At 42.9% G+C, this 27,753-nt stretch overlaps 1 protein-coding gene across 1 annotated transcript in view; it reads right to left on the bottom strand.

Annotated features, from left to right (window-relative positions):
• The window catches only part of KMT2B (lysine methyltransferase 2B), a gene marked incomplete in the record, with an annotated part of 4,527,268 nt that overhangs the window by 2,619,563 nt on the left and 1,879,952 nt on the right, over nt 1-27,753 (bottom strand). Inside the window, 1 exon segment of the mRNA XM_044079325.1 lies at nt 1,524-1,708. Within this exon segment, the coding sequence (XP_043935260.1) occupies nt 1,524-1,708 (185 nt within the window).

Genomic DNA, 27,753 nt, shown 5'->3' with positions numbered 1-27,753 from the left:
GTCAGATAAATTCCTAATCATCAAACAACCTATGTAGAAGATTCTATAAGAATGAGAAGTGTACTAATTGGTTCTCAGAGAACAGCTGATGCATGGAATAGACTACAAAATTACATTAAAACAAGCACTAGTTTAGATATTTTTAAGAATACTCTGGACACTTACTATGGGACAAATGTTTGGGCATATTGGCAGTGTACAAGGGCATTATTGCCCCTGCTTGAAATGTATGCAAGATGCAGAACAAACTTTCCTGTTTTAGTATATAGGAAAATAAACTCTGACTACTACCAGTATGCTACTAGGCCAGAAAGATATGACTATTTAAAAAGCAAATAACTGGCCAACAAAGTAAACTAACTGGCAAGCTACCAAAATAAGCAAACTTAAGAAATGGACTGCAACCGAGCATCTGCTCTTGTGACTCCTACACACTTCACTTCTCTTGAGGCACAAACAGCAATAGTGGTGCCAAAGCACTGGCAGCAGAGCAGCACTGCAACTACTGTGAAGCACCACAGCACCTCAGTTACTACTATCAGACCTGCACTTCGTCTTTTAAGTCAGTGGTGAACATCCATACTAAAATAAGTGCTGCTAATGAAGCTAACAAAAAAAAAAAACACACTGAGCTGTACAAAGTAAAATCTATTAAAAAATGGTAATGGCAAATGAAAACAAAACAGAGAAGACAGTATGTGGCTACATAGCCAGGTTAATACCATCTTTCACACAACACCCACTGACAGCATACATTAAGAGTTTAAGACACTTCCATCAGCAGCCTTATCCTATATTTTATTTTACCTTTTACTTAAACATTTCATGTTCAGGAAACCACATGCAGCAGCAGCAGCAGCAGCAAATTTTACAGCTTCTTTAAAAGCTTATGGCCCCAACAATGGCAAGGGAATTTAAGAACACCTACAACAGATATGGGCCAATTCTATTAAGATATTGAGAAAAATTAATATTAAGGTTATGTAGAATTTGACAATTACCTAACAAGTAAGACAGGGGAAGCATATTCAAGCCAATATTCATTAACTGCCTTCAAGATCCAGATAGACTCTTGCTTCTTTATAAAAGAACAGTCCTCCTCATACTGCAGATGGAAACAAATTTTCAGATCACTCCAAGATGCACAGAACTCAAAAACTGAGCTTTTCTCCGATCCTACAATGTTTGTAACATACCACTAATCACTGGCATAATTTGGAGTGCTAGTTGCTTGCCTCATTACCACTATTAGAAGATATTACCAATACACACATACAAACAGACATACTTTTTCTGGCAATTCAATGGTAAATTTGTTCACTAATGTCACTGCCCTTAGGCAAGCAACCTTTATCTTCTCCTGTTCTGTGACTTTGGTAAAAAGCATTGCGACTTCTATCTTGCAAACACCCCCCCCCCTCCAAAATACACAGTCAGAAATCATGCACATTTTGTTACAATGCAAATACCTCAGAGATCTGTGTGCACTAGTACTATGACATCTGACTGAAAAATAAAAGTACCTTTCTACACCGAATGAAGGATTCTGTTAGCCGTGAGGATAGAAGCCCCTCCATCACTTTCCTGAGACCAGTCTGTAGTTCCGATTTCAATGTCTGCTTCCATGCAGCAGGTCTGCCCTCTGTACAAGGCTGACAAGTGTATACCACATTTTCTGGCAAATTAGAAAGTATTTCATAGTCTTCATCTGGAAAAAAAAAAAAACAACAAAATAAAATAATGTAGCATCTAGCAAATACAATTATGGATCACCCTGCACCATAACAGAATTTACAAGAAAAAGAAGTTATGTCCTTACCATAACGTTCCATGTGGAGTGTTCACCTCGCCTTGGTTATTACACATGGGTTCGGAGCCGATCCTCGGCTCCGTGCCGGCCGACTGCAAGCTCTGCATCGAGAAGAAGCTCGAGGACATCCAATACCCACAATCCCCCTCTGCCTTTACCTCAGATCTAGTTTGCAAGCAAACCAGACATACAGCACGCACACCTGCTAACTATATACATAAAGTACATATATACAAACATACCAAGAGTATGATAGTAACAGCAATACTGCAACAGCAGAAGGAGAATACTCCAGACCAGGCACCAAATCGAACGTTCTTCCTAAGGGTGGGAAGGGTGGGATGTAACAAAGCGAGATGAACACTCCACATGGAACGTTATGGTAAGGACATAACTTCTTTATGTGAGAGTGTTCAATCTCGCCTTTGTTCTTACACATGGGTAGCGTCCCTAGCTCCATGATCCTGAGGAACTCAAGGGAGAACGTTCTTGAGCACAGTGGAACCAAAGGTTGCCCTATCCCTAGAAACCCTGTCCACTTTGTAATGAGAAATAAATGTATGTGGTTTAGCCCAAGTAGCAGCCGCACAAATGATGTCTAAAGGTAAGCGAGCTGCATGAGCCAAAGATGTAGAAATTGATCTGGTAGAATGTCCTCTGGGTTTTGCTGATAATGTTTGATCAGAATTCTCATAAACAAAAATGATACAATCAATCAGTTAGCCACTTCGAAAGAGTTCGTTTCGTAACTGCAAGACCTTTTCTGCTATCAGCAAAAGCTATAAATAGCTGATCAGATTTCCTGTGATCTTTTGTTCTATCCAAATAAAATCTGAGTTGTCTATGGACGTCCAGTTTGTGCAACATATACTCTAATTTATTAGAGTGGTCTTTAAAGAAGGTGGGTAACTCAATGGACTGGTTAATATTACTAGTAGAACAAACTTTGGGAAGAAAGGATGGATTAGTGCGTAGGGATACTCTGTCAGAATGAAAAATTAAATAGGGATGTTTGACTGAAAGGGCTTGTAGCTCCGACACCCGTCTAGCCGATGTAATAGCCACCAGAAATAATGTTTTCCATGACAAAAATTTCAAGGTGCAACTAGAAGCTGGTTCAAAGGGTGGTAACATCAATTTAGAGAGCAATAAATTTAAATTCCATGGTGATGTGGGACTTCTGACTGGTGGTCTGATATGAAAGGAACCTTTTAAAAAGGCTTTACAGAGTCTGTGAGCCATAATAGGTGCACCACTTTCTTCTATGTGATAGCTAGAAATGGCAGCCAACTGTACTCTTAAGGTAGCCGGAGAAGCCCCTTCCTGAAATAACTCGGTTAGAAACTCTAAGACCTTATTCAACGGGGCTGTAACAGGGTCCAGCTGATGTGACTCAGCCCAGATGACAAAACGTTTCCATTTACTAGTATAAGTTTTTACAGTGGAAACTTTATGAGAAGCTACCAAAATATCTTGAACCGCCGATGTAAGGGGAATTGACCTGGCTAAAAAGGGAAGCGGAGCAGCCAAGCTGCTAGATGGAGAGATTCCAGGGATGGGTGAGGAACTCCTGACGAGTGAGTCAGTAGATCTGGCTCTGGGTCCAGCATCCAAGGTCCCCGAATGCGGTGGCGCAAGAGAAAGGGGAACCAAATTTGACGAGGCCAGAACGGAGCAATGAGAATTATAGTCCTCTGAAGGTTGTTTGCTTTCTGCAGAAACTTTGCAATCAGGGGAAATGGAGGAAAAGCATAAAGGAGACCCGGGGGCCAAACGTGCACCAGCGCGTCCCTTGGGACTTCCCCTGGAGGGGGTAATAGGGCAAAGTAGCTCCTGCATTTGGCGTTCATTGGAGACGCAAACAGATCGCAGGTAGGCTGGCCCCATTTGCGAAAAATCTTCTCCGCAACTGACTGTTTGAGGGACCACTCGTGAGGCAATAGAATTGCCCTGCTCAGCCTGTCGGCTATGACGTTGGATGACCCCGGGATGTGCGTTGCGATTAGAAAGCGACCGGTGGACTCTGCCCATTGCCAAATTCTCATGGCCTCTCTGCATAGTTGGTAGGACCTGGTTCCCCCTTGCTTGTTTATGTACCAGACTACGGACATGTTGTCTGTCTGAACTGCAATGGTCCCTGGAGGAAGAAGGGGAGCAAAGTGTTGCAACGCCAAAAACACTGCCCTCAACTCCAGGACATTGATGTGCAGATTGTACTCCAGATTGGTCCATTCGCCTTGGACTGTCTGTCCCTGAAAGATGCCCCCCCACCCTATCAGAGAAGCGTCCGTGGTTATCATTGCTGACGGTGTGGGTAGCACAAATGGTCTTCCGCTGGATAGGTTGCAAGTCTGTAACCACCACATTAGGTGTGATTTGCACGTTTTCGTTACCAATATTTCGTGAATTAGTGGAAGTTGTTGGAATGACCATTGTGCAAATAGAAGCCATTGTAGCACTCTCATGTGCAGTCTTCCCAATGGTATTGCTATGAGAGAAGCTGCCATGAGACCCAGAACTTTCAGAACAATTTTTGCTGGGGATTTCCTGGACGACAGCAGAAGGGAAATGTTGGATTGAAGTGCAACTATTCTTTCTGTTGGGAGTTTTAGAACTAACTGACGAGTATCTAACTCCGCTCCTATGAATAAGATATGCTGTGATGGCTGTAGCAACGATTTTTCGAAATTTACTGAGATGCCAAGGTGTGTACAAAGTTGTAGGGTGTAATCCCTGGCTTGTATCAGTTGACGCCTGGTGGTGGCAGACAGGAGCCAGTCGTCCAGATACGGAAACACCTGGAATCCTAGGCGCCTCAGATGAGACGCTACCACTGCCATGCATTTGGTGAAGACCCTGGGGGCTGTGGTCAGACCAAAGGGCAGGGCTCGAAACTGATAGTGACTGGCTCCCAGCCTGAAGCGCAAGTGTCCTCTGGACGCCCTGGCCATTTTGATGTGGTAGTATCGTCCTTCAGATCTATTGAGCACATCCAGTCGTCCTTCTGTAAGAATGGAAGGATCGATTGAAGCGTGACCATTCGGAACTTTTCCTTCTTGACAAAGGTGTTGAGATGACTTAGGTCCAGAATTGGCCTCCAGTCCCCTGTTTTCTTTGGAACTAAAAAGAACCTTGAGTAAGTTCCGAATCCTATTTGGTCCGCTGGGACTGGTTGGATGACTTTTTCTTAGCAGCTTTGAAATTTCTGTAGCTGCTGGGTCTCGCAGATGGGGTGGTACATCTGGGAGTTTCTTCTTTGGAATGGGGGTGGATAGAAATGGGATTTTGTAACCTCTGGTAACGACGCTTTTTACCCAATTGTCTGAAGAAAGGTTTTGCCAGGCCTGAGGGTATAAAGCTAAGCGACCCCCGACTGCCTCCAGAGTAGGACAGTCGGGCCTCCTCTCAGGAGTGCTGAAAGGTTTGCCAGGAGGTTATCCCTGTCACCTTGGTTTTGCGGACCCCTCTGCCGCCAGGGCGGCGTCTTCCACCTCTGCCCCTCCTCTGCCTCTAGAGGGGCATCACCCTGTGTGTCTGGAAAAGACCTTTGGGGTTTTCGAAACCACATTTTCCCACCACGTTGCCCTTTGGGGTACGGTCTAGAAGGGGTGGAAAAACGGACTCCGACAGCAGACAGAGTCTTTCCCTCCTGTTCACACCGGGTAAGGGTCTCCTTTACTTTAGGGCCAAAAGTGTGGCTCCATCAAATGGGCGTTAGTAAAGGAAGACTTGAAGGCTTCCGCAAACGAACATAAGCGCATCCAGGATTGCCTACGAAGAGCAATCGCTGAAGCCGCTGCCCTACTCGATCCTTCGGCTGCATAGGATATCAGCCTCATGGACGAGTTCACAATGGACGTTAGGGTGTTGAGATGCGCTGTAACTTTCTCTGAGACAGAGGCATCTGTAGCACCCTGGAGGGTATCTCCCAACTCTTTGACTAGATCCCTCTGTAAACGTGTAAAATGGGTCAAATAGTTCAGGGAACGCATAGAAAAAGCCGCTGAACTGAAAATGCGCTTCCCATATCTGTCCATGGTCCTAGAATCTTTGTTAGGCGGATGGACAGATGAGGAAGACTCCGACATCTCCTTTTTCGTGGCCGCTGCCACCACCATGGCGTCTACCGGAACTCCTTTGGTAAGGTAAGCTTTGTCCTGTGGTGCCGTGATGTACTTATTTGGCTTCCTAGGGACAGGTTCCACCGTGTCAGGAGTCTCCCACGCCCTTCGAGCAATCAATTCCATTAATTCATCAAAGGGCGGAGTGACCCAGGAGGAGGAAGGACGGGCACCAAATGCCTTCAGCAAAACTGACTCATCCTCAGAAGGGGGGAGGGCTTGCCAGTCACCTCTCTGTTTAAGGATCTCCAAGATGTCAGCAAAAGAGACATCCTCTGAAGGTGACTTAGGGGACCCTTCTGACTCATCTAAGTCAGTATCAGATGTCAAGGATTCTTGTGGAGAATCCAAGTGTCTCCTCTTACACAGTCTTTTCCTAGGAACTTCTTCGTGTCCAGTATATGTGTCAAATCCTGCAATATAGCACTACACAATATTTAGTCCAAGTTATTTAAGTAGGGGAGGTAGGCCTCGAAAAAAACTCTGTACCCTTTAGTTAAACTAAGTAACTAATCTAAGGAACCGAGATATCAAAGTCCACTCACACACCTACTCTAACTATTCATTGACTATAAGAAGAAATATTTTTTTGAAAATTTTAAACAGAAAGAACAATTCTTATCTGTAAAAGCCTCGAGCTAGTCCCCAGCGATGCGTATGCAGCAGCGGCAAACTAGATCTGAGGTAAAGGCAGAGGGGGATTGTGGGTATTGGATGTCCTCGAGCTTCTTCTCGATGCAGAGCTTGCAGTCGGCCGGCACGGAGCCGAGGATCGGCTCCGAACCCATGTGTAAGAACAAAGGCGAGATTGAACACTCTCACATTGAAGGATATTGACTGCAATGGTAAGTATGCCATAATTACTACATAGCACTAAACTATACCGGAAAGTAAACTTAACACATTTAGTAAAATTCAGTAGACATACTGTACTACTGAATACAAAATTGTACTCAACAGTAAAACATACAATACAAACATTTAGACGTATAATATTAAACCAGAAATACAACAGCAAAAATTAAAGTCATGTGCTTAACATTAAATTTTCATAATACACACACCCGTCCACTTCAAAATCAGGACTGGTATGCCACAGGCAGCAATCACCTTTGCAGCTATCAAACTTCTCCCTTCACTCATAATTCAGCATGCTTCATCAACTTCTACAAATCAAGTCCCCCACCAGCCCAAGTACTTATCCCCCTTTGCTTGCTGACCACTGAGCTACCCCTATCAGACTCGAACTTGTTTATTCCCTAGAGGTCTGATTCCTCCCTCAGAGTTCCTGGATCAAGACGTATAAAAGCAATCACCTAGGCACAGTGAAGTTTTCTTGTGCTCTCACCTGCATCTCAGCAATGACAGCTATTCTGTATGAAGGTCCAAACTCTTCCTCTTGGGAAGTGACGTGGAACCTTATTGTCAATGTAGGGGTCACCGATGCTTCTTTATCAGTGTGTGTATGCTCCTTTGCATGATAACAAAACTACCATCACTGTCTAGGGAAGTCATATCCATATTATCCCTGCATTGGAGTCTATGCTTCAACTCATTTTTTGCTCTCTGGTAGTGGTCAGTCTGACAGCAATTGCACATGCCTGCAAGGACTCAACTCCTCCCATCCTCCTAGTTGTAGTCAAGCACCCGGACCTCAAACATTACTCTGGCCACTAGGGCCATAGCCAGGGCTTTACCCCTCTATGTTACTAGCACTCCCCCAAATCAACATTTGCCTCTCACCTGCATTTATAAAATTTTGGGATATACATTCACTATATAATTCTCAGATGTAATCAGCCAAGACACCCTGTATGAGTATAAATTCAGGGCTGCATGTAGGTGGGAGGGTGTGACGTGGATAAACAGAGTCATGAAAATAGTAGAGCTGTGTTAGGAATATACCATAGATGTAGATGTTCTAGTATATTCACCAATGCGGACATGAAATCTGGGATTCCTATCTGCAGGGAGCAAGAAAATCAATCTCATTTCCAGAGCTCTGTCTTTTCCCTTCTGGCTTCTGCAAACTCCCTCCCACTAAGTCAGGGCACTGGTAGCTCGGAACAGCTTCCTGCTGAAGCCATCTTCAGAGCTTACTTGTCTCTCAGAATCATCAGAATTTTGCAGAATCACTAGGACACAACTGGACCTGGGAGAATCATCTCTAGAGAGCGGTGACAAAGCGTCAAACTACTTTTCCTGGGCCTCTAGGTGAGTCCAGAGGAAAGAGTGTATTTTGCAAGGGGTAAAGAAAGCAGATGAGAGAGGTTAAGGGTACACACTGTGCCCATGCTGACCCCATGACTCCCAAAGGAAGAAAAACGTGTAATGCTTGTTTGGAGGTTAGGCAGGACTGTAAAACTGACGACACCCCAACATCTACAAATATGTAAGATCACAGCTCAAATGTATGAAGTTCAATGTATTACTCAATGCTGCAGTCTTTACATGTGGGAAGACATCCAGAGCTCAAAGACCATCTGATGGCTGTCTAACTCTATTTCACATATTTTACAGTGGCATGGGTAAGCAATACAGTTTTACAAAAAACAAACTGTTACATAGATTTTTCCCTTTGTGTGCATTATACAAACATAAGTGGTTTACCTAGGTATTCCTAATTATTCAATTTAACATTATAATTGCTCAAGTCCTGCCCTCCCTGAAATTTCACTCCTCCTCAAACACTACTCTGCATGTAATGTTCCCAAAGATTCCATTTATTTCTCCACAGTTTGCTCCTTCCCTTTTCTAAAGGTACCACCCTACAATACTTATCACCTTTACAACATTCAATAATTATGTTATGGTTGGTTTAACCTCTGATTTCTATTTTCTAGCAACTGCTTTTAGGCAGCCAAAGGCATTAGACTTGGAAAGGCCTTACTATGTCTAAGCATTTCCATTCTTGTATCTCACCTGCTTAAAAGAATCATTTTGTTGAATGTAATAATTTGTTGCCCTAACATTTCTGACAAAATACAATTTTAAAATTTACTAACTTGTTACATTCCCCAAAACATAACCCCAATTACCCCTCTCCTCTTCTCCATCACAACTCCAACAACTGTGGTTTACCTGTGGAAAAATTAATTGAAGTCTACTTTGAGAAAAAAAAAATAACTAAGCAAACACTTGCATACAAGAATCCTAAGCTTTCTAGATTTTGTCAGACAATATCCTCCAATTTTCCTTTGTAAATTACTTTTCCATTCCCATTTCTCAGACTTTTCTAATCTTTCAAATTGTTACAGTTATCATGCATTATTTTATATGCTCTACCAATTAACCCTATTTAATCACAGCTTCTCTTCTAGACTAAACTATAAACTCAACAGGTTTCGCCTTTTTGACACTCCCTTATCCTTTTCACTTTGCCTACACTCAAGTTATCAATCCAGCCATCCTCAACCCTTTTTCCCATTCTGCACATGGGGTCGGAGAGTCACTTCCACACTGACAATCATCTTGAGCCAAGGTTTACACTTGTTGGGTAGCTATCCCTGACAGGGTAGTTCATTGACACCACTCACTCATGCACACTCTCTCACCTATGGACAATTTCGGGTGTCCAATCCACCTACCGCACGTCTTTGGAATGTGGGAGGAAAGCAGAGCACCCAAAGGAAACCCACATGACTGCAGAGAGAATATGCAGACTCCACATAAAAAGGAAACCCCAGCAGAGAATCGAACCGGAGAACCTCTTGCTGTTGGCGACAATGCTAACTTAACTGCTGCACCACAGCAGCCACCCATGCTCAATTATTAATCCCTAAGAGGAAATGTAGTCTTCTACCCAGTTCAAACTTTTGTATGGTCTCATACCACTCTGTGCCTTTTTTCTTCCATAGTTATTTGTCCCAGTACCTTGGTTCCTTGCTAATTTTCGCCTATTAATTCAAGCTCCCTCTTGCATATCTTCCTAGGCCCATACTTGCAGTCATCCCTAATGGCAAAATCTCCTTTCTCTATCATTTCTGTGTTGGCTTAGATCTGCAACTTTGTAAACATACTGTTATGGGCCTGCATCCAAAATCCTACTTTCTCCTTATTTCGTGAGCACACCCTCCCAACATTTCATCATCATTTCTTTCCACTATGATTTACAACCGTCTACTTGAGATATGTACATCAGCTTTTACTACATAGTTCTGAAGTATCCCTTAAAGTCTGATACCAAACCGCTTTGTTGAATGGGAAGAAATAACTTACCTACTTAACTCTTGCCCTTTCAAATAAATTGCACTTATTGTTTATTAATTAGTCTACAGCTTCTACCCGGTTTGAAAGAAATATGCCTGATATTTACAGAGTATTAGAGAGACTAGAAACATTTTCTACCTTACTATCTATACCCATAGTCAAAGCGCTTCAAAGATCTCCATTTTTGTATTAAACATACATACTTAGCTGTCATAATATTATACCTTTTGATCCAAACACCTAATGTCTTCATTTAATCATGTATGGGTACTGCTAAACCAACTGATATGTAGGAACATAGTTTACTCCCATAACTGCTTCAAAATGTTTCACAATACTGAATTATCGTTTTCAGGATTTATCAAGCACAACACAGCATCATCTGCAAATAATGCTAATTTTTGAATAGCATACCAGTTACATTCTTGAATTTGTGAGTCCCCTATTTTCTTAGCCTTATACTTGAGCCACTGGCAAATAAAGAGGAAAGATGACACCCCTGCCTCGTTCTTCTACTAAACTAACAAGATTACCAGAAAGGAACCCTCTCACGTTGATTTTTGCATCTGATCCTTCATATAGCTCCCTAATTAACCTCATTATTCTACAAAGAACCACAAATGCTACTACTGCCTACATCAAAAATTCCCAATTAACTATCATATGCATAACACCTCTGGATCATTTTATTACTGTTGTCAAATGTGTGCCTCCTCTCAGTAAAACCACTTTGATCCATATCAGTTAGTTTTCACAACACCTTTGTAATTCTCTTAGTATAAATAACACTCATGGCTCAAAATTGAAACTGGTCTATATGAAGTTGGGTTTAAAGGGTCTTTGCCCTCTCTGGGTAGTACAACCACCACAGCTTTCTTCCAAAATGCTGATGTAGTCCTTCCTTTTAAAATACAGTAAACTCTCAGTTAACCAGAACTCAAGCAACCAGAAAAAAAAAATCAAAGAAATACAGTACAATTTTCATGTGTTGTACCCCCCCCCCACACACACACACACCCTATGCAGAAACATTCCTTACATTTGTTTTTAGAGTATGAGTTTTAAAAAGGAAGATAGGAATCAATTCCCTCTCTCCCCAACCTAAGAACAAGTCAAACCAAACAGATAGTACAGGGTACTGTATCAGTAAGGCCTATTTTAATATTAACTCTCAAGCAACCAGAAAATATAGTTATCAGGCATCTATCAATCCCAGTGGGTGCCAGTTACCCGAGAGTTTACTGTACTGTTAACCAATCTTCCAGACATGTACCACCTGTTCCAGGAGACTACTCTGTTGATTTGATTATACACCACAATTTTTATCTCATCCCTTTCCATCTTAACTATTAATTCTTGAGCCTCATTCTCCTCTAATCTTTGCATATTTATTTCTTATTAAATATTTCAATTCATCTCTTTTTCATGGTTTCCCATTCCTCTGCTTTTAAAGATTTTCATAGCAATTTCATAATATTGTCAATACCTCTATAGGGTTTCTGTTTTTTTTTTCTTTCTAGTCATAGCTTCCCGAATTTTGGCAACATCCCCTTTCTATTTTCTGCTGTCTAAGTGATCATGCTAATAGCTGATGTGCTCTGGGGTTATCAAAAAATACTTAACAGCAATCTTTATAAACTCATGCATACTATACAAATACTTCCTTAACTTTACTTAGCATTCAACAATTTCTTCTCATCCTGTTATTGTAACATTCCCCATCTGCAAAACTGACCTTTGATAATCTAAATCATTCCCATCACTTCTTTCACATGCATCTCTGATTGGTACCATATTTTTTCAACTCCATTTTCATTTCTTCCCCATCCTTAGTTATCCTTTCTGAAGAAATTTGCATCTTCTCTGTCTCTTAAACCACTTCCACTACGCATCACTTAAATTCTTCTCTTGTTAAAAGGTAAGCAGAGAAACGCCACTGTCTAATTCTTACTTGACTACCCTGCATCTTTATCTGACCTTGATCTGAAATAATTACTGGATATGTTTCAAAACTTTCAAAAGTACCCCTGCTCTTGTGAAATATAATTTCCGTCCAGTCTAATGAAGTTACTATACCTTGAGGAATAACAGATAAATTCTACCTGGGCTCCTGCTACTTACTTTGCATCTTCCATCCCAAACGCTATCATACATATTTCTTAAGAAATCCTTTGTTATATTTCCCTTCCAAGTCCTCTGATATACATTTTACTATTGCACAGCAAGTTTCAGTCTCCACCCATGGGAAATACTTCTTGCTGAAAGTTAATTACCTCACTCATAATTCTCAAGTTCTTTAATAGTAGTTTTAGGTGGAATATAAATGCATGCCAGTGTAATCCACCTTCCTTACCAATAACCCTTCTAACCCAAATCTTCCACCACCCTTCTTGCTGTCCTGTATCATTATTGGAGCTCCACTCACAATCCGTATTACTTCCTTTTCCTTTGTTCTGGTCTGGATATTCTGCTTAGTAACCTGAAATTCTTGCTTTGGCAAACGTACATGCTCATTTCTAAGTGCATCTCCTGTAGCATTCCTATTTGTATCCTATACTTCTAAATATAATTAATTACTCTGTTTCTTCTCCATATATATGATATTACTCACATTTCATAAAATAATTGATAAAGCAGTCATTCCAACAAGATACTATAACTTTCACATATTCTACATGATATGGCACACAATGTTAGTCAGGCTGACCTTGTGCATAACAGCAGGTTCTCATCTCTATTTGGGCCCATTTAACATTTTTCTACACTTTTTTTGTTTTAATTTAAAAAAAAGTCAGAAAATTCAACAATACTCATTTTGATTTTTTAACTCCAACCCCGTTTAACTCAAAACCAGCAGACAGCTGTCTTGTGACAGTTGATAAGACAGGACACCTAAAGGATGGCTGTGGCAAACCCTGCTCCGGCCCTACAAAACACAAGTTGTAGTGTTTGAAGATGTACACTGATGAACAGTACCTGCATCTGCTTCCAGAAAGAACTTGAGTGTTTACTACCTTGAAGAAGTCCATGGTGGCAGCAGTAACTTTAATGTAAATAGCCTTAATGTAGCCAGGAACAGCGCTGCCATGCAGGAACAACAAAGACATACACTGAGCTAGCCACTTAACAGTCTTGCATGCTCATGCTCACAAACTTCTCCTCCTTGTCCTTTGTAAATGACTGACAAGCTGCTCATCTGGCTTTCCTGCTTTGTCCTATCCAATTAAAATCTTACTATCTGATCAAAAGAATGCAAAATCTTTTTTCCCTTGTTCTGAAGATTTAGAAAAATGACATAAAAGTGAATGAACTAGTTTACAGCAACTCTCTTACTACTTGGTTCACAGTAGGAAATCAAAAATGGTTCTTTGCACACAAGAGCCAGTAACTCTGAAATCTTCCTAGCAGAGGTAGTAGTCACCAAAAATGGTGGTCTTCTAGGAAAGGTTCTTAAGGGATGGGGGAAAACAGCAGAGTCAAAAGGTGGCAATGTGAGTTCTTCTAAGACACAAATGAGATCACATGGTACAGTAATGTTTCTTTTTGTTGGACTAGGATGCAACACTCATTTCAGGAACTGATTTAACATGGACAGCTGTGAACAGACATAGGCCATAGGCCAATGCACTAGCAGGCGAGCTGACAGCAGATAAATGTACCTTCAGAGAGGGGTAAAACAACACTGTTCTGTAAAGTCTGACAAGTAGATGGAAACTGGTGATACAAGTGCAAACATTGGGTTCTGGTCTCAGGCAGAGCACCAGAGGGAGAATCTCTTATTTAGCCAAGTTGGACTTTCATGTGTTAGGTTTGCTAGCCTGTTCCATAATATTTAGAAAGGAATACTGCTGTGATCAATAGGACATCTACCGTTGGGGTAAGTTCTCACACAACTGTATTATGTCCTGACTGAAATTACTGTTGAAGTATTCTTAACAAGAATGAATCTCAGAGCTAAAGGGACAGTAAGGGTGGTTGGTTAAAAAGCAGAACTGTCCATGAGGCCAGACAGGATAGACCTAGCAAAGCAGCTCTGGACCTCGAAAAGGCATCAATCCTGTTGTATTTAGTGAAGGTGTGTACACATAACCAGGTGGAAGCCATGAGTATGGACCTGGCATCCACTCCTTTACATAAAACCAGAGAGGTTGCCACTGCCCTGGTAGAATGTGCTTGAGGATATGATAGCAAGGACGTGTAATGTACAGAGCAAGAAAAGGAGATGACCTTCAAAATCCAGCTTGCAATGGTTTACTTGGGTACTGGCTGGCCGAGTTTACAGTACATGGAAAAAAACAGCTGATCATATTTTCAAATGGATTTAGTTTGTGCAAATAGAATAGTGGCTGCCTATGAATGTCCAGAGAATGCAGAATCATTTTCCCCTAATTCTGTGCATTGGGAAAGAAGGTAGGTAGGTTTATGGCCAGACTGGTAGACAGCTTATTCACTACTTCAGGAATGAGTGAAGGATTAGCCCCTGAAGGTCAACCTGTCTTTCTGAAAAATAAGTAAGGGAAGAATGCCCACGAGGGCTTGAAGCTCAGAAATTCTTAGATGATGTCAGGGCCAGAAGTAGAGTAGGTTTATAACTGGAGAATTTGAGGTTTGATGAACGTGCACATTCAAAAAAAGGTAAGGTAACTTTTTCCAGTACAAAGTTGGGGTCCAGTGTAGGGGTACAGGGCTTTCAAGGTGGTCAAAGATGCGGGACCCCTTTAAAGAACAACGTGACCTCAAATCTGGATATAAGTGGGGGGAGTGAGAGGTAAACAATCAGAGATGGCTAAAAGGTGGGCTCCGATGGAAGAATAGGCCAGACGTGTATTTAAGAGCTCTCACAGATATTTCAAAATGGAACTGGTTTGTGTGCTGTCCATTTCAAATGGCACCAAAAGGCGAATCACTTCCATTTGGTTATGTAAGATTTTCAAGTGGTGGGTTTCCTGGTTTCAAGGTGACCCTTAACTTTAAGAAAATGGTGACAATAAGAATTAGAACCCTATTATTCACAAAGTAAGGTTTATGGATGAGAGATATGGGTGAAGCAGTAACCCTTTCTGTTGTGTCATGTAATCTTTTGGTGTGGCAATCTGTAGTACTTGCCACTGGCTAGTACAAAAAAGTGGGAACCAATGCTGTCTTGGCAAAAAGGAATCACTAGCAAGTTTTCTTTTTGCACCATTAAAAGAACTCTTGGAATGAGAGGTAGCAGAGGGAAGTTGTTGAGGAACTTCCCTGTTCATTGAAATACAAAAGCAAATGTCCTCCAAGCAGAGGGGCAGAGGTCCTTGGTGCAAAATATGGGAAGCTCCTTGTTTGTCTTTGAGGCAAGCAGATCTATCCAAGGGAGTCTCCAAACAGTGAAACAGGGAAAAATCTCAATTCCCTAGGTTTAGAAAAAGATGACCACTGGTGTAAGACGCAGTGTGAAATCTCATGGAGCTGTGGAAAGCTTTAAAGACAAAGCAGTAAACAGATAACCTCAGAATCTCATGCAAGTAACCCAAATTAGTACATGGAGGTAAGAATCCTTTACACCTACGGACACTAAAAAAACCTGGGGCAGAAAGCAAGTTAGCAGAACGTGCAGTGAGAACATTTTGAATGCTGGCACTTGGGTTCATAGGTTCATACTAGGCTATCTGCCCTTGGGCATTTATAAGCCTAGCCAGAGTGTGTTTGGCTTTCGCCACCCATTTTAAATTTATTTTGCTATGCCCTTTTTCGAGGTTAGTATACTGTGCCTCTGTCCAACAGTGACACAGAAGTGATACCCGGGGTAAACCTACGATCTCCCCATCCACTCAAGATTCCTCTTGAAGAGAATCAATGAGGGACTCTGCCTAACCTGGACTGGGATTTTATTCCAGAGTGAAGGGAGCCTCTGGGTTATGAATCTGTCCCTCCAGCATGTCCTGTTTATTTCTGTGCTGAGGTTCAAGTCTCTCGAGCACGTAGCTCGATGGGATTTGGATTTTCTGAGGTGCAGCATGTCCATTAATTCCGGGTTGGACATGGCTTTATACATCAGGCACAGATCGCCTCTGAGCAGGTGGTATGCCACTGAGTAGAGCTGGAGTTTCTTTAACCGGGCAGCATATGGCATCTGTTTGAGCCCTTTGATCCTCTTGGTGAGGTACTTTTGGGGTCTTTCCAGTTGCTGCAGGTGTCTGGTAAGGTACATCCCAAAAGGAGCATTGTACTCAATTATGGGCCTGATAAGGGATGAGTAAAGAGGCACGATGACCTCCCCTGATCTAGATGTGAATCCCTTCATGATTAAGTGGGCTATATAAAATGTTTTTCTAACCACTTTGGCCACGAGGTTGTCAAATGAGAGATTGCTATGAACTTGGGTCCCCAGGTCCCTAAATTACTTCTTCTGTACTTAATGGATTAAAACCTATGTGGTAATTTGTGGGCACTTTGTTTTTGCCAAAGGGGATGACTATACACTTTTTGGCGTTTAGCTTGAGGCCATGGCTCTGGCACCAGTTGTCTGTTTCTATGAGGCCCTTTTGGAGGATGCTTGTGTCGGCTGGAGAGTCTATTATGGCGCCCAGTTGGCAGTCATCTGCGAACTTGGTCGGCCGCAGTCCTTCCGTGTTGGCCTGTACCTCCGAGAAATATATACTGAACAAGAGAGGACCCAGGACTGAGCCTTGTGGGACGCCACTTGTAACTGTTTTGGAGTCTGACATGGCTCCAGCAATTCTAACCATTTGGGTTCTGTCCTTGAGCCAGTTTGCAACCCATCTAGTGACATAGGGGTTTATATTTAAGCTGGTGAGCTTATCTATAATGCCCGAGTGGGGTATTGTATCGAAGGCTTTTGCGAGGTCCAGGCAGGCTGTGTGGACCACCTTCCCCTCGTCAATGGCCTTGGTGACTGTTTCAAAGAAATCAACCAGGTTTAAGATGCAGGACTTGCCCTTAAAGCCGAACTGGGTAGGATCCAGTGTCTGTAGGTCCCCAATATCTTTAGTTATGAGGTCCGTGATGATCCTTTCCATAGCTTTACAGACCAAGCTAGTCAGGCTTATGGGGCGATAGTTTCCAGGATCCGTTGAGGCACCACCTTTGTGGAGAGGGACCACTGTTGCTGTACGCCAATCTTTGGGTACATATCCTGTAGTAAGGCTGAGACTGAACAGTAGTTTTATGTTTGGGTTTTGCTCTTCTTGGAGTTCATGTAGGACACAGCCCGGGACACCGTCTGGTCCCATTGATGCTGTGTTTTTTGCTTTGGAGAGGGCGGCTCTTACCTGAGCATCTGAGATGTCAGGGGGGCAGCACTCTGCTGGGATAGATATTTGCCCTTTTGGTGGTGGGGGGGGGGATGCGCTGAACCTGTCAGCTAGGATGTTGGCAATGTCTGAGTTCGATGTATTTTTTTGTCATTTTGGAGTAATTCTGAGCATATCTGGGAATTCCCACCCAGGTTCCTAACATAACTAAAGAAAGCCTTGTGATTATCCTTAGTGTCCTGTGCAATTTTTCTCTCGAAGCTGGCCTTAGACGATTTTATGAGTGCCCGTAGTTTTTTGCTAATACTGATCAGAGATGCCTTCCCTTTTTGGGATTTTGCTCTATCATGTAGTAGCTTCCTCCTTCTATTGTATAGTTTCTTTATGGCTGGGGTCCACCAGACAGGACGTCTGCCTTTGGAGGATTGGGTCTTGGTTTTATTTGGGATTGCATGATCCATGCATTCCTGAAGGTGTTCAGAGAATGCATTTATAAAGGATTCTGCGGTCTGCGCCGTATTTTCCACAGGCTCGGGGGCTTTGAGGATTCCACTTCAGTTTTGAGGAGTGTGAAATTTGCTTTAGAGAAGTTTTTCACTGTGGTTTTCTGGGCAGGGGGTGGGGTCGGGATGTGAATATCCAGTGAGATTAGTTTATGGTCTGATCTTACCAGTGAGGGATACACTTCTGGTCTGGAGCATAGAGTCCCCATGTTGGTGATGATCCGGTCCAGTATGTTTTCCCCTCTTTTGGGAGTGCTAACAAGTTTTTCCATAGCATTTGAGTTTATAAATTCTAGGAACCTTTGGGCTAGGGTGTTGGAGCTAGAGTAATGCTCCCAGTCTATGTTTGGGTAGTTGAAGTCGCCCAATATAATGGTGTTTGGAGCGACCTTCATATTTTCCAGTGTTCTCAGGAAGGCCGAGTGGGGTTCCTGGGTTTGGGAGGGTGGTCTGTAGCAGGCTATAAACTGGAAGGCAGTTTTACCCACTGTTAGTTGCACATGGATAGTCTCTGATGCTTCGTGCTGTGCCACCAACCTGGAAGTGTGGGTATATCTTTGACGAATATTGATACTACCCCTCCTTTTGTGGTTCAGTCCAAGTTTTGGGGCCGAAAACCATGGTATGGAGCTATAACCTGGTAGTGCTGGGTGCACCCAGGAGCCTTGAAACAGGTTTCTGTTACTGCACAGACATCAATGTTCTCCATGCTAAGAAGAGTTTCGAGTGCGTGCACCTTGAGGTTTAGACTTCTGGCGTTGAGTAGCATTACTCAGTTTCTTATCCCTTGTGATACCTATGGAGGTGGGTTTGTCTTCTGAGCCTTGTCTAAAAAAGGCTCTATGGGGGAAGCAAGAGCCTTTGCCAATATCCGAAAGCCCAGGGGTGACAGGTGCAAGCCGTCCCTAGCGAATCATCGTGGCTTGTCAAGCATGTCATCCCAGGCTGACAGGCATTGGATCCCCTTTGAATGACACCAATACTTAAGCCAATTGTTGAAATTGATCATCTTGTCTTCATATTGTGGCATCATTCTTGGTGAGGATAAGATGCTACTCAAGTTCAGGGTCATACTGGCCTGGGCTACATGCTCAGAGCGCTCCTCTATGTCTCTCTTCATGTAGTCCAGGGAGGTACGTCTCAGGTCATTCACACCAGCATGGACAATGACAGAGTCATATTTGTACTTGCCTTGGAGTGACCTGAATGCTTGTGTTATGTGGCGGATCCTAGTGCCTGACAGGCAGCTCACCGTGACCTTCTCCTTGTTCAGCCTGGTGAGCGGGACGTCAGTGTGCCTGACGACAGAGTCACCTATTACAAGTGTATCAGGTGTGGTGTTTAGCCTTAAGGGCTGTGACTGTTTGGCACACTGGCTTTGTGAGCTGTGTGTTGCACGTGTTTTGTTTTGGGGTAGCGGTTGCTTGTGTGTCTGCTTTGGAGGTCTCTGCTGCTTAGGTGGATTTTTATTTAGAGCCTCCGAGTATGTTTTTGTGCATTTGGTTTGCTGTCGTGGTAGGTCTATGCGAGACTGGAATTGTAGTGAGTGTGGTTTCCTTCTCCTCCTGACTGGTTACACCAGTACTGAGTTGAGAGAGCTTAGCCTCCAGTTTGGCTATATGGTTGCATATCTCACATGTGTTGGAATTTGTTGGGAGGAGGAGAGGGTTGTCTGTGTACATGAGGCAGTTGTAACACTGCCTCAAGAGTCCCAGATTCACCAGCTGGACCGGAGAGGAGATTGAAAACTGACCTTCGGACATGCTAGAATAGTACTGGGAATTCCTTTATAATTGAAAAAAAGGGCCAGTGGGGAACAAGGTACTCAAGGGGAGTTTGAGAGGGTGTATTGCTTTGAATTTTTTAGTGCTGACTTGTATAATTGCTTTAGTGAGCAAGTGCCAGGTAACTTAAATGCAATGTGTTACAGGTAACTTAAATGCAAAAACGACAAACAGTAACTTTCTTTCAAGTGAAACAAGGAAATAAGTACAGTAAGCAATGCAGATATCACTAGGGATCCACAGAAGCGCTGAAAAGCCGCGGTTTAGGTGGAATTAGCGTTTCAGGGAAATAACAAGCAAACAAACAAGCATACAAACAAAGCTAGATTCAGCAGGCCTGGATCTAGTCTATGCTACAGCAAACAAGGTGTCCAGCCTCTGCTCCCACAAGAGTGCAGACCACAAACCTTCTTAATGTAAAATAACTGGCCTGAAGCCCAAGTGCTTAAACCAGAACTAATACACTTTTAGAATAACAGACACTGAGCCCTCAATCAGCAGTTCCCAACTTAGAGGGATGTAAACTACCTGGTCCTGCCACCACAGTGCAGGCCACAAACCTTCCTAATGTAAAACAACTGGTCTGAAGCCCAAGTGCTTAATCCAAAAGACTTAGAATGATAGCTACACTTTAATCAAGTTACTACCACGCAGTAATAAATACAATTGAATACTTTAAAGAATGCCTGGATTAGTGCTCAAGTTATACAAACAAAGCTAGATTCAGCAGGCCTGGATCTAGTCTATGCTACAGCAAACAAGGTGTACCAATTTCAGTAAGAAGCAGTTCAAATATGCAGGCACTATAAGCCTTTACAAAAACAAACCACAGGAACTGGGATGCAGCAAATTTTATTCCGGTACATCGGCACAACGCCTTCAAAGGAATAATCATGAAAACACAAGGTGCATTATATATACTAGTGCATCACATCAATAAATCAATAAATCAATTAAGAACAATAAATTGAATAAGATCCATAGAATTAAGGGTACAATGCATATATATATATGTATACAATAAATATGAATACAAAACTATTCACTGCATAAATATTAAAAAAGCAGTAATGTGTAATAAATAACTGTGATTACTGAATATTCAAATTCATTTCCAAATTCAAGCCTCTAGGCTTGAGAGTACCAAACTTCAAAATAAATCTGCTTTCCAGATTTAACAGACTCTGCAAAAAAATTGCCTTCCTTTGAAGGCGTTGTGCCGAGGTACCGGAATAAAATTTGCTGCATCCCAGTTCCTGTGGTTTGTTTTTGCTTTTGCTTGCTGTTCGTTGGTTTTCTTAACTATAAGCCTTTAACCAGAAATTCCCAACTCAGAAGGGCAGAGTCCAGCCTCTCCTCCCACAAGAGTGCAGACCACGAACCCTCCTAATGTAAAACAACTGGCCTGAAGCCCAAGTGCTTAAACCAGAATTAATACACTTTTAGAACAGACACTGAGCCCTCAATCAGCAGTTCCCAACTCAGAAGGATGTAAGCTACCTGTTCTGCCACTACAGTGCTGACCACAAACCTTCTTAATGTAAAACAACTGGTTTGAAGCCCAAGTGCTTAAACTAAAAGGCTTAGAATGAGTTACACCAAGCAGTAATAGATACAATTGAGTACTATTAAGATGATGCAAAAGCAAAATAAAGTAGGAAGAAACACAAACACAATAAAAGCAGATACATTTTTTTTTTTTTTTTGTGAGTGAGCAATTGAGATGGGCCCAGGAGTTACAGGACAGAAACAAGTGCAAATGCAGGCCTTCAAATCAGAAAGTTGAGAGATGGAAGACCGCCCAAACAGCCAATAAAGTACAGTTGTGTATACCTACCATAAATGTAAATGTTAGAGTGTCTTCACTGTTGCAGTCATAACTGTGGGGTACTCCTGCCGGCAGGCAGCCCGAGGTCGGCCAGAATATCAAAGTCTGGGTCCGGCGTCGGCTGCATCAGCTAGAACCCTGACGTCAGAGCGTATGGGTATAAGGCTGACAGCCGACGCCATCTTCTCCAGCCTTTCTTGCCCCTGATGTCAGAAGCCCCCATAAACCAAAAGGTGTCCCAAAGGAAACACAAATACACCAAAAAGGTAGTGGAAAGGAAAACACAGTAAGCAAATAGAAACAAGAGGGGTCTGGAGGGAGGGAAACACCGACTGCAACAGTGAAGACACTCGAACATCTACATTTATGGTAGGTATACACAACTGTACTATGTTCTTCGTGTTTCACTGTTGCAGTCATAACTGTAGGGTAGAATCCCAAAGCTGAGAATACGGGAGGAGGTTATGAAGAAGGAGCAGCTAGAAGACCCTGCAAAACAGCAGAGGCAAAGCCTGCCCTAGACTTAAGAGTACAAAGGGAGGTTATAGTGCTTGGTAAAAGTATGCACCAAGCTCCAAGTGGCAGCCTCCAGAATGTCCTTGGTAGGAACCCCTCTGAGAAAGGCTGCTGAAGTGGCAGCTGCCCTAGTAGAATGAGTCCTGACGGTACCTGGAATTTGTTTCCCATGAAAAGAGTAACAATATCTTATATCATGAGCAATCCATTTGGAAATAGTTTGCTTAGAAATGGCTTTACCAAGATAACTGGAAGCAAAAGAAATAAGCAATTGATCTGATTTTCTGAAACTTTTAGTTTTGTCCAGGTAAAAACGTAGCTGTCTGTGTACGTCTAAGGAATGTAAGATCCTTTCCCCCCTATTTTGGGGTTTAGGAAAAAAGGTAGGAAGGTGAATAGTCTGATTTAGAGCCACTCTAGAGACTACCTTAGGCATAAATGTAGGATTGGTCCTCAAGGAAACTCTGTCCTGATGGAAGATGATGTAAGGTTTCACGGCCATGAGGGCTTGAAGCTCAGACACCCTTCTGGCAGAAGTCAAGGCCAACAGGATAGCTGTCTTCCAAGATAAGAACTTAATGTCCGCAGAGGCAGCGGGCTCAAAAGGAGGCAAAGTAAGCTTTTCCAAGACATAATTAAGATCCCAAGGAGGGACAGGAGGAGTTCTAGGGGGTTTTAAATTCTTAGCTCCTCTCAGAAATTGTCTGACCAACTGGTGGGAAAAAATGGGAGGATCACAATTGAAATGTGCTGAAATAGCAGACGCATGAATTTTAATGGAAGAAAATGAAAGACCTTTAATCAAAAGGTCTGAAAGATAAAGTAAAATAGATGAGATATCTGGTATTAAAGGATCAGAGCCACTATCCTGCATCCAAATACAAAATCTTTTCCACTTAGAAGCATAAGATTTCCTAGTACTAGGACACCTAGCTTCCAAAAGAACATCCAGAACTTGTTTAGGAAGAGAAGAAGGGATCAATTGCCTTTGATGAGCCAAGCTGCCAGACAGAGAGTCTTGATTTGAGAGTGAAATACCTGACCCTGATGCTGGGACAGAAGAGAATGGGTCAGAGAAAGATTCCAAGGAGGTACCAAGGAAAGATGCAGTTGAGTAGGGTACCAAAACTGACAAGGCCAATTTGGAGCTATCAAAATGATTAGACTGGGTCTGTCCAGCTTTATCTTTAGCAAAACCAGAGGTGGAAGAGGGGGGAAGGCATATCCCGAAAGATTCCTCCAACTGAATGACAGGGCGTCCACTTTCCAAGCTGTCTTGTGGAAGGACCTGGTGCAAAAGAGAGGCAACTGATGGTCGAGATGAGATGCAAATAGATCTATCTGAGGACAGCCCCAAACTGCAGCTATGTTGCTGAATAAGTTGGGATCCAACATCCATTCATGAGGATCCAAAATGTTTCTGCTTAGGCTGTCTGCTAAGAGATTTTGTTTTCCTGGAATGAACTGTGCCTGAAGATCCAGATTTAACTTTAGGGCTGTATCCCATAAGGTCATGGCAAGTCTGCAAAGGAGGTAAGAGTGCGAGCCCCCTTGCTTGTTACCACATGACTGTGGTGTTGTCTGTTCGGATTAGCAGAGGTCCTGGTTTCAAAAGGGCCTGGAAGGCTAGAAGAGCATTCTGGACTGCTAACATTTCTTTCAAGTTGATGTGCCATAGAAGGTGTTTGTTTGTCCAAGAACCCTATTGGCATTTGTCTTGAAAATGAGCTCCCCATGCATAATCCGAGGCGTCCGTGGTTATGGTCTGAGTAGGTTGAGGGAGACAAAAGGGCTTGCCTTCGTTCAAAACACACGCCCTGGACCACCAAAGGAATTCCTTCTGGAGGCAGGGAATCAGTGGTATCATTGTATCCAAACTGTGGCAATGTTGAGACCATACACTCTTTAGGTACCATTGAAGTTTCCTCATGTGAAGCCTCGCATTTGGAATCAACAGGATGCAAGAGGCCATGTAGCCCAGAGCCTGCAGGAATTTCCTTGCAGTGAGCTGAGTTAATGCTGCCAAGGTCTTGAAGATAGAAGCCAGCTGTTATCTGTTTTTCTGGAGTGAGGAATACTTTCTGTAAACTTGTGTCCAAAAGAGCTCCCAAAAAGATCATTTGTTGAGACGGAATCAAATGTGACTTTTTTAAGTTCACTGAGAATCCCAGTAGTAGGAGAAGACGTTGAACAAAATGCAGATGTTTTAGTAGAAGGTCTTTGCTGTCTGCCTGAATTAGACAGTCGTCCAGATAGGGGTAAATCTGAATCCCCTGAAGTCTGCAATAAGCTACTACTGGAGCCAGGCATTTGGTAAAAACTCTGGGCGCAGTAGATAAGCCAAATGGCAGTACAGAGAATTGGAAGTGTCTCGAGCCTGCCTTGAATCTGAGGTACTTTCTGCAATGTTGCCTTATGAGGACGTGTAAGTAAGCCTCTTTTAGGTCCAATGTTACCATCCAAGAATCTTGTGTGAGCATTGGAAGAAGTTGTTGAAGTGTAAGCATCTTGAATTTTGGAATTTCCAAAAAGGTGTTTAATATCGAGAGGTCCAGAATAGGTCTCCAGGAGTTTTGTTTTCTTGGGACCAGAAAAAGTCTTGAATAAAAACCTTTCCCCACCTCTAGGGGTGGAACAGGTTCTATGGCCCTTAAGGCTAACAAGGCGTCCACTTGATTTAAGGCCTCTGTCCATTGATGTCTGGGCAGATCTGGCCAGCCTGAAGGCCTTGGCAGAGTATGAAAGTGGAATCTGTAACCTTTCAAAATCACATCTAACACCCATTTGTCCTGGGTAATGTGAGCCCAATTTTGGTAAAAAAGAGTAAGTTTTCCTCCGAGAGGGGCGTCCAGGGAAGGAGGACCTGGAGCCCAACAGAGGGAGTCATTGAGTCTGTTTTCTTTGGGTTTGAGATCGGTCTTCTCCCCTTCGAGGTGAAGAAGCAGTCCACTGTCTAGGTCTGTAGGAGGCCTGAGCCTGTGCCCTACCTCTGGAGTGCCTATATCTTCCCCTTTGAGGCCTGTCAGAGGTGGGAAAAGACCAATTTTTGGATGGCCAATTCCTAGACAATCTAGGAGGCTGAACTTGCAAGAAATCTTTTACAGTCTGCATAGACTTGGCTTTTTCTTCCATCTTTTTAATAACATCCTCAGCCTTAGACCCAAATAGGACATCATGCTGAACAGGGGCATCTAGCAATTTTGCTTTAACTTGTTTGGGTAGATTCTGCTCACGAAGCCAGGCATGTCTCCTGATAACAGTACCAGAGGCAGCCGCCCTGCAAGAAGCCTCTAAGGCATCAAAACCACAATGCAAACTGTTTGCTGACTTGTTCAGTAGCATGCAACACATCCTGTAATTCCTTGTCCTCAGCACATGCAGGAAAGGCAGAAATCCTTTGTTTTAAAACAGATAAAAGAAACTGCTGATACTTAAACATGTGAAATTGGCAGTTTAAAGCTCTAATAGAAAGGGTGGCTGAAGTATAAACCTTTTTGCCCCACCTGTCCAAAGCACGGGAATCCTTCTCAGAGGGGATAGGATTCTTAGAGGAGGCGGCCTTAGCAGCCTTGGAACCTTGCGAAATAGTTTCAGGATCAGCAGAAGGGTTCTTGAATAAAAATTGATGAGAATCAGGGACCCTGTAAAATCTATCAGGCTTAGAAGGAGCAGGAGGCATGGAATCAGGATTCAAGTTAGCTTCAGAGAAGGCATCATCCACAATGTCAAGTACAGGAGGAATAGCTAAAGGCCTGTGCTGAGGGAGAAGGAGGAATTCCCTGAGTCTCTTTTTGGAAGCAGAATAATCCTGACCTTCCCAATGAAAATGCTCTCTCATCTCATGCAAGGTTTCCCCAAAAGAGAAATCTTCAGGGGGGGAGGCAGAGGGAACAGAATCCTCTGCATCCGAATCCTCATAAGGAGGGAAGGAGTAATCCTGATCAGAGGAGGAAACAGAGGATACAGAAGCCTGATCAGAGGAATCATAAGGGATATCCTGTCTAGGCCTTTTCTCAGAAAGAGGGTAAGAGCCCCTTATCATAGTTAATAAATCCTCAGCCATCCGAAGTAATTGTTTCTGAGTCTTGGGAGCTGTATCCGAAGAAGCTTGAGAAGAATGTCTGGGTTTAACAGGAGTCTTTGACTTAGCTTTTGTCTTTGTGGATATAGTAATGTGTGAAGGCCTGAAGACCCCTCAGAAGCCGGTACCTGCACAGCGGTTCCGGACCCATCTGAAGGAGCGACGTCCGAAGGTCCTGCAGCAGACAAATTACTGGGCCTAGTTGGCTCACCATGTGAGTCCGTGTCGGCCATCGGTTCTGAAGTGGCGGACGACAGGGGCTGCAAAAGCGCCTCACTGACGACCGGCAAACCTGAAGCTGGCTCCGGCTGCAACGTGTCCTGTTTGGACCTCGGAGGCCTATCCTTGTCTTTGCGCTTCTTCTGTAATCCAGTAGTCGGTTCCGATGACATTCTATAATTAAATCGTCTACCTAAGTAATTTAAGGCCCAATCGTACCTACGCTTGATAGTGCGAGAATTAAACCTGGCACAGAACCGACAACAAGAAACGTCGTGGTCAGGGCCTAAGAAAGGTAGACAGTAAGAGTGGAAATCTTTATGAGGTATTTGTTTTCCACACGATACACAATTATTAACTTTTTCTGACATCGGAGGAGCAAGAAAAAAGTTTCCCCAACGGGGTACTTAGCTTTGAGAAGAGAAGTAGAAACTTCGGACCGACGACAATCACACCACGTTGTCTTGAAAACGCCAACCAACAACAAGCGAACTGCTTTGCACCGCACGGCAAGAAAGACTGGAGAAGATGGCGTCGGCTGTCAGCCTTATACCCATACGCTCTGACGTCAGGGTTCTAGCTGATACAGCCGACGCCGGACCCAGACTTTGATATTCTGGCCGACCTCGGGCTGCCTGCCGGCAGGAGTACCCTACAGTTATGACTGCAACAGTGAAACACGAAGACCATCATATAAACAGTACTAAAAAATGCTCTTCTATAAACTGGGACAGTTGATAGAACAGGTCTTACTTTAGCATGCATTTTTCTGAAGGTTATGAAGTCTGAAACTAGGTGTGTCATTATATACTGCATTAATTGTGAATGAGCAAGTTACTTCAAGCAGTATGGCACAAATACAGTTCAATATACCGAGAAATGCAGGCTAAAATTCTAGTGACTTACTTAGCAGCAGAAGTTTGGACAGATTCAACCAAAAAGATGCTGCACTTATTACAAAATTGAGTGAACAACTTAAAATTAGATGGTACAATAGTGTTCTGAATTGCGAGAGAAATGCAGGCTAAAATCCATCAACGTACTTTCATTCCACTGCTTCAGAGGCATTCTGCTAGTATGACTGTTTTTCCCCTACTGCAGCGGCTTTAGATAAGGTAACCATAAGTGAAAAGCTAAGGACATCTTTCCAGCCATGTGAAATTTTTACTTCTGTGTAAATTGTGACATTCAGATAATACCACGTAGGAATGTATCTTCTAATGCCACCTACCACTTTCTTTTCATGTGGCTTTTATTAACTGTACAGCAGTATATGTAGGGGAAATATGGACTTGGCCACCAGTATCTTCCCTGCAGCAAGACTACCTGAAAAGTCTCTATTAAAGTGGGTGTTAGTATGATCTGTTGCTTTCTACAAGCTACTCTGATCATGTTATTGCAATATAATTCAGTATCAACAGGTAAAAGAGCC

Source organism: Protopterus annectens, chromosome 8.part0, assembly GCF_019279795.1.
Source record: "Protopterus annectens isolate FY-2018-M chromosome 8.part0, PAN1.0, whole genome shotgun sequence".
NCBI classification, from domain to species: domain Eukaryota; kingdom Metazoa; phylum Chordata; order Ceratodontiformes; family Protopteridae; genus Protopterus; species Protopterus annectens.
The sequence above is the reverse complement of the archived record's forward strand: the minus strand, read 5'-3'. Positions and strand labels throughout refer to the sequence as shown.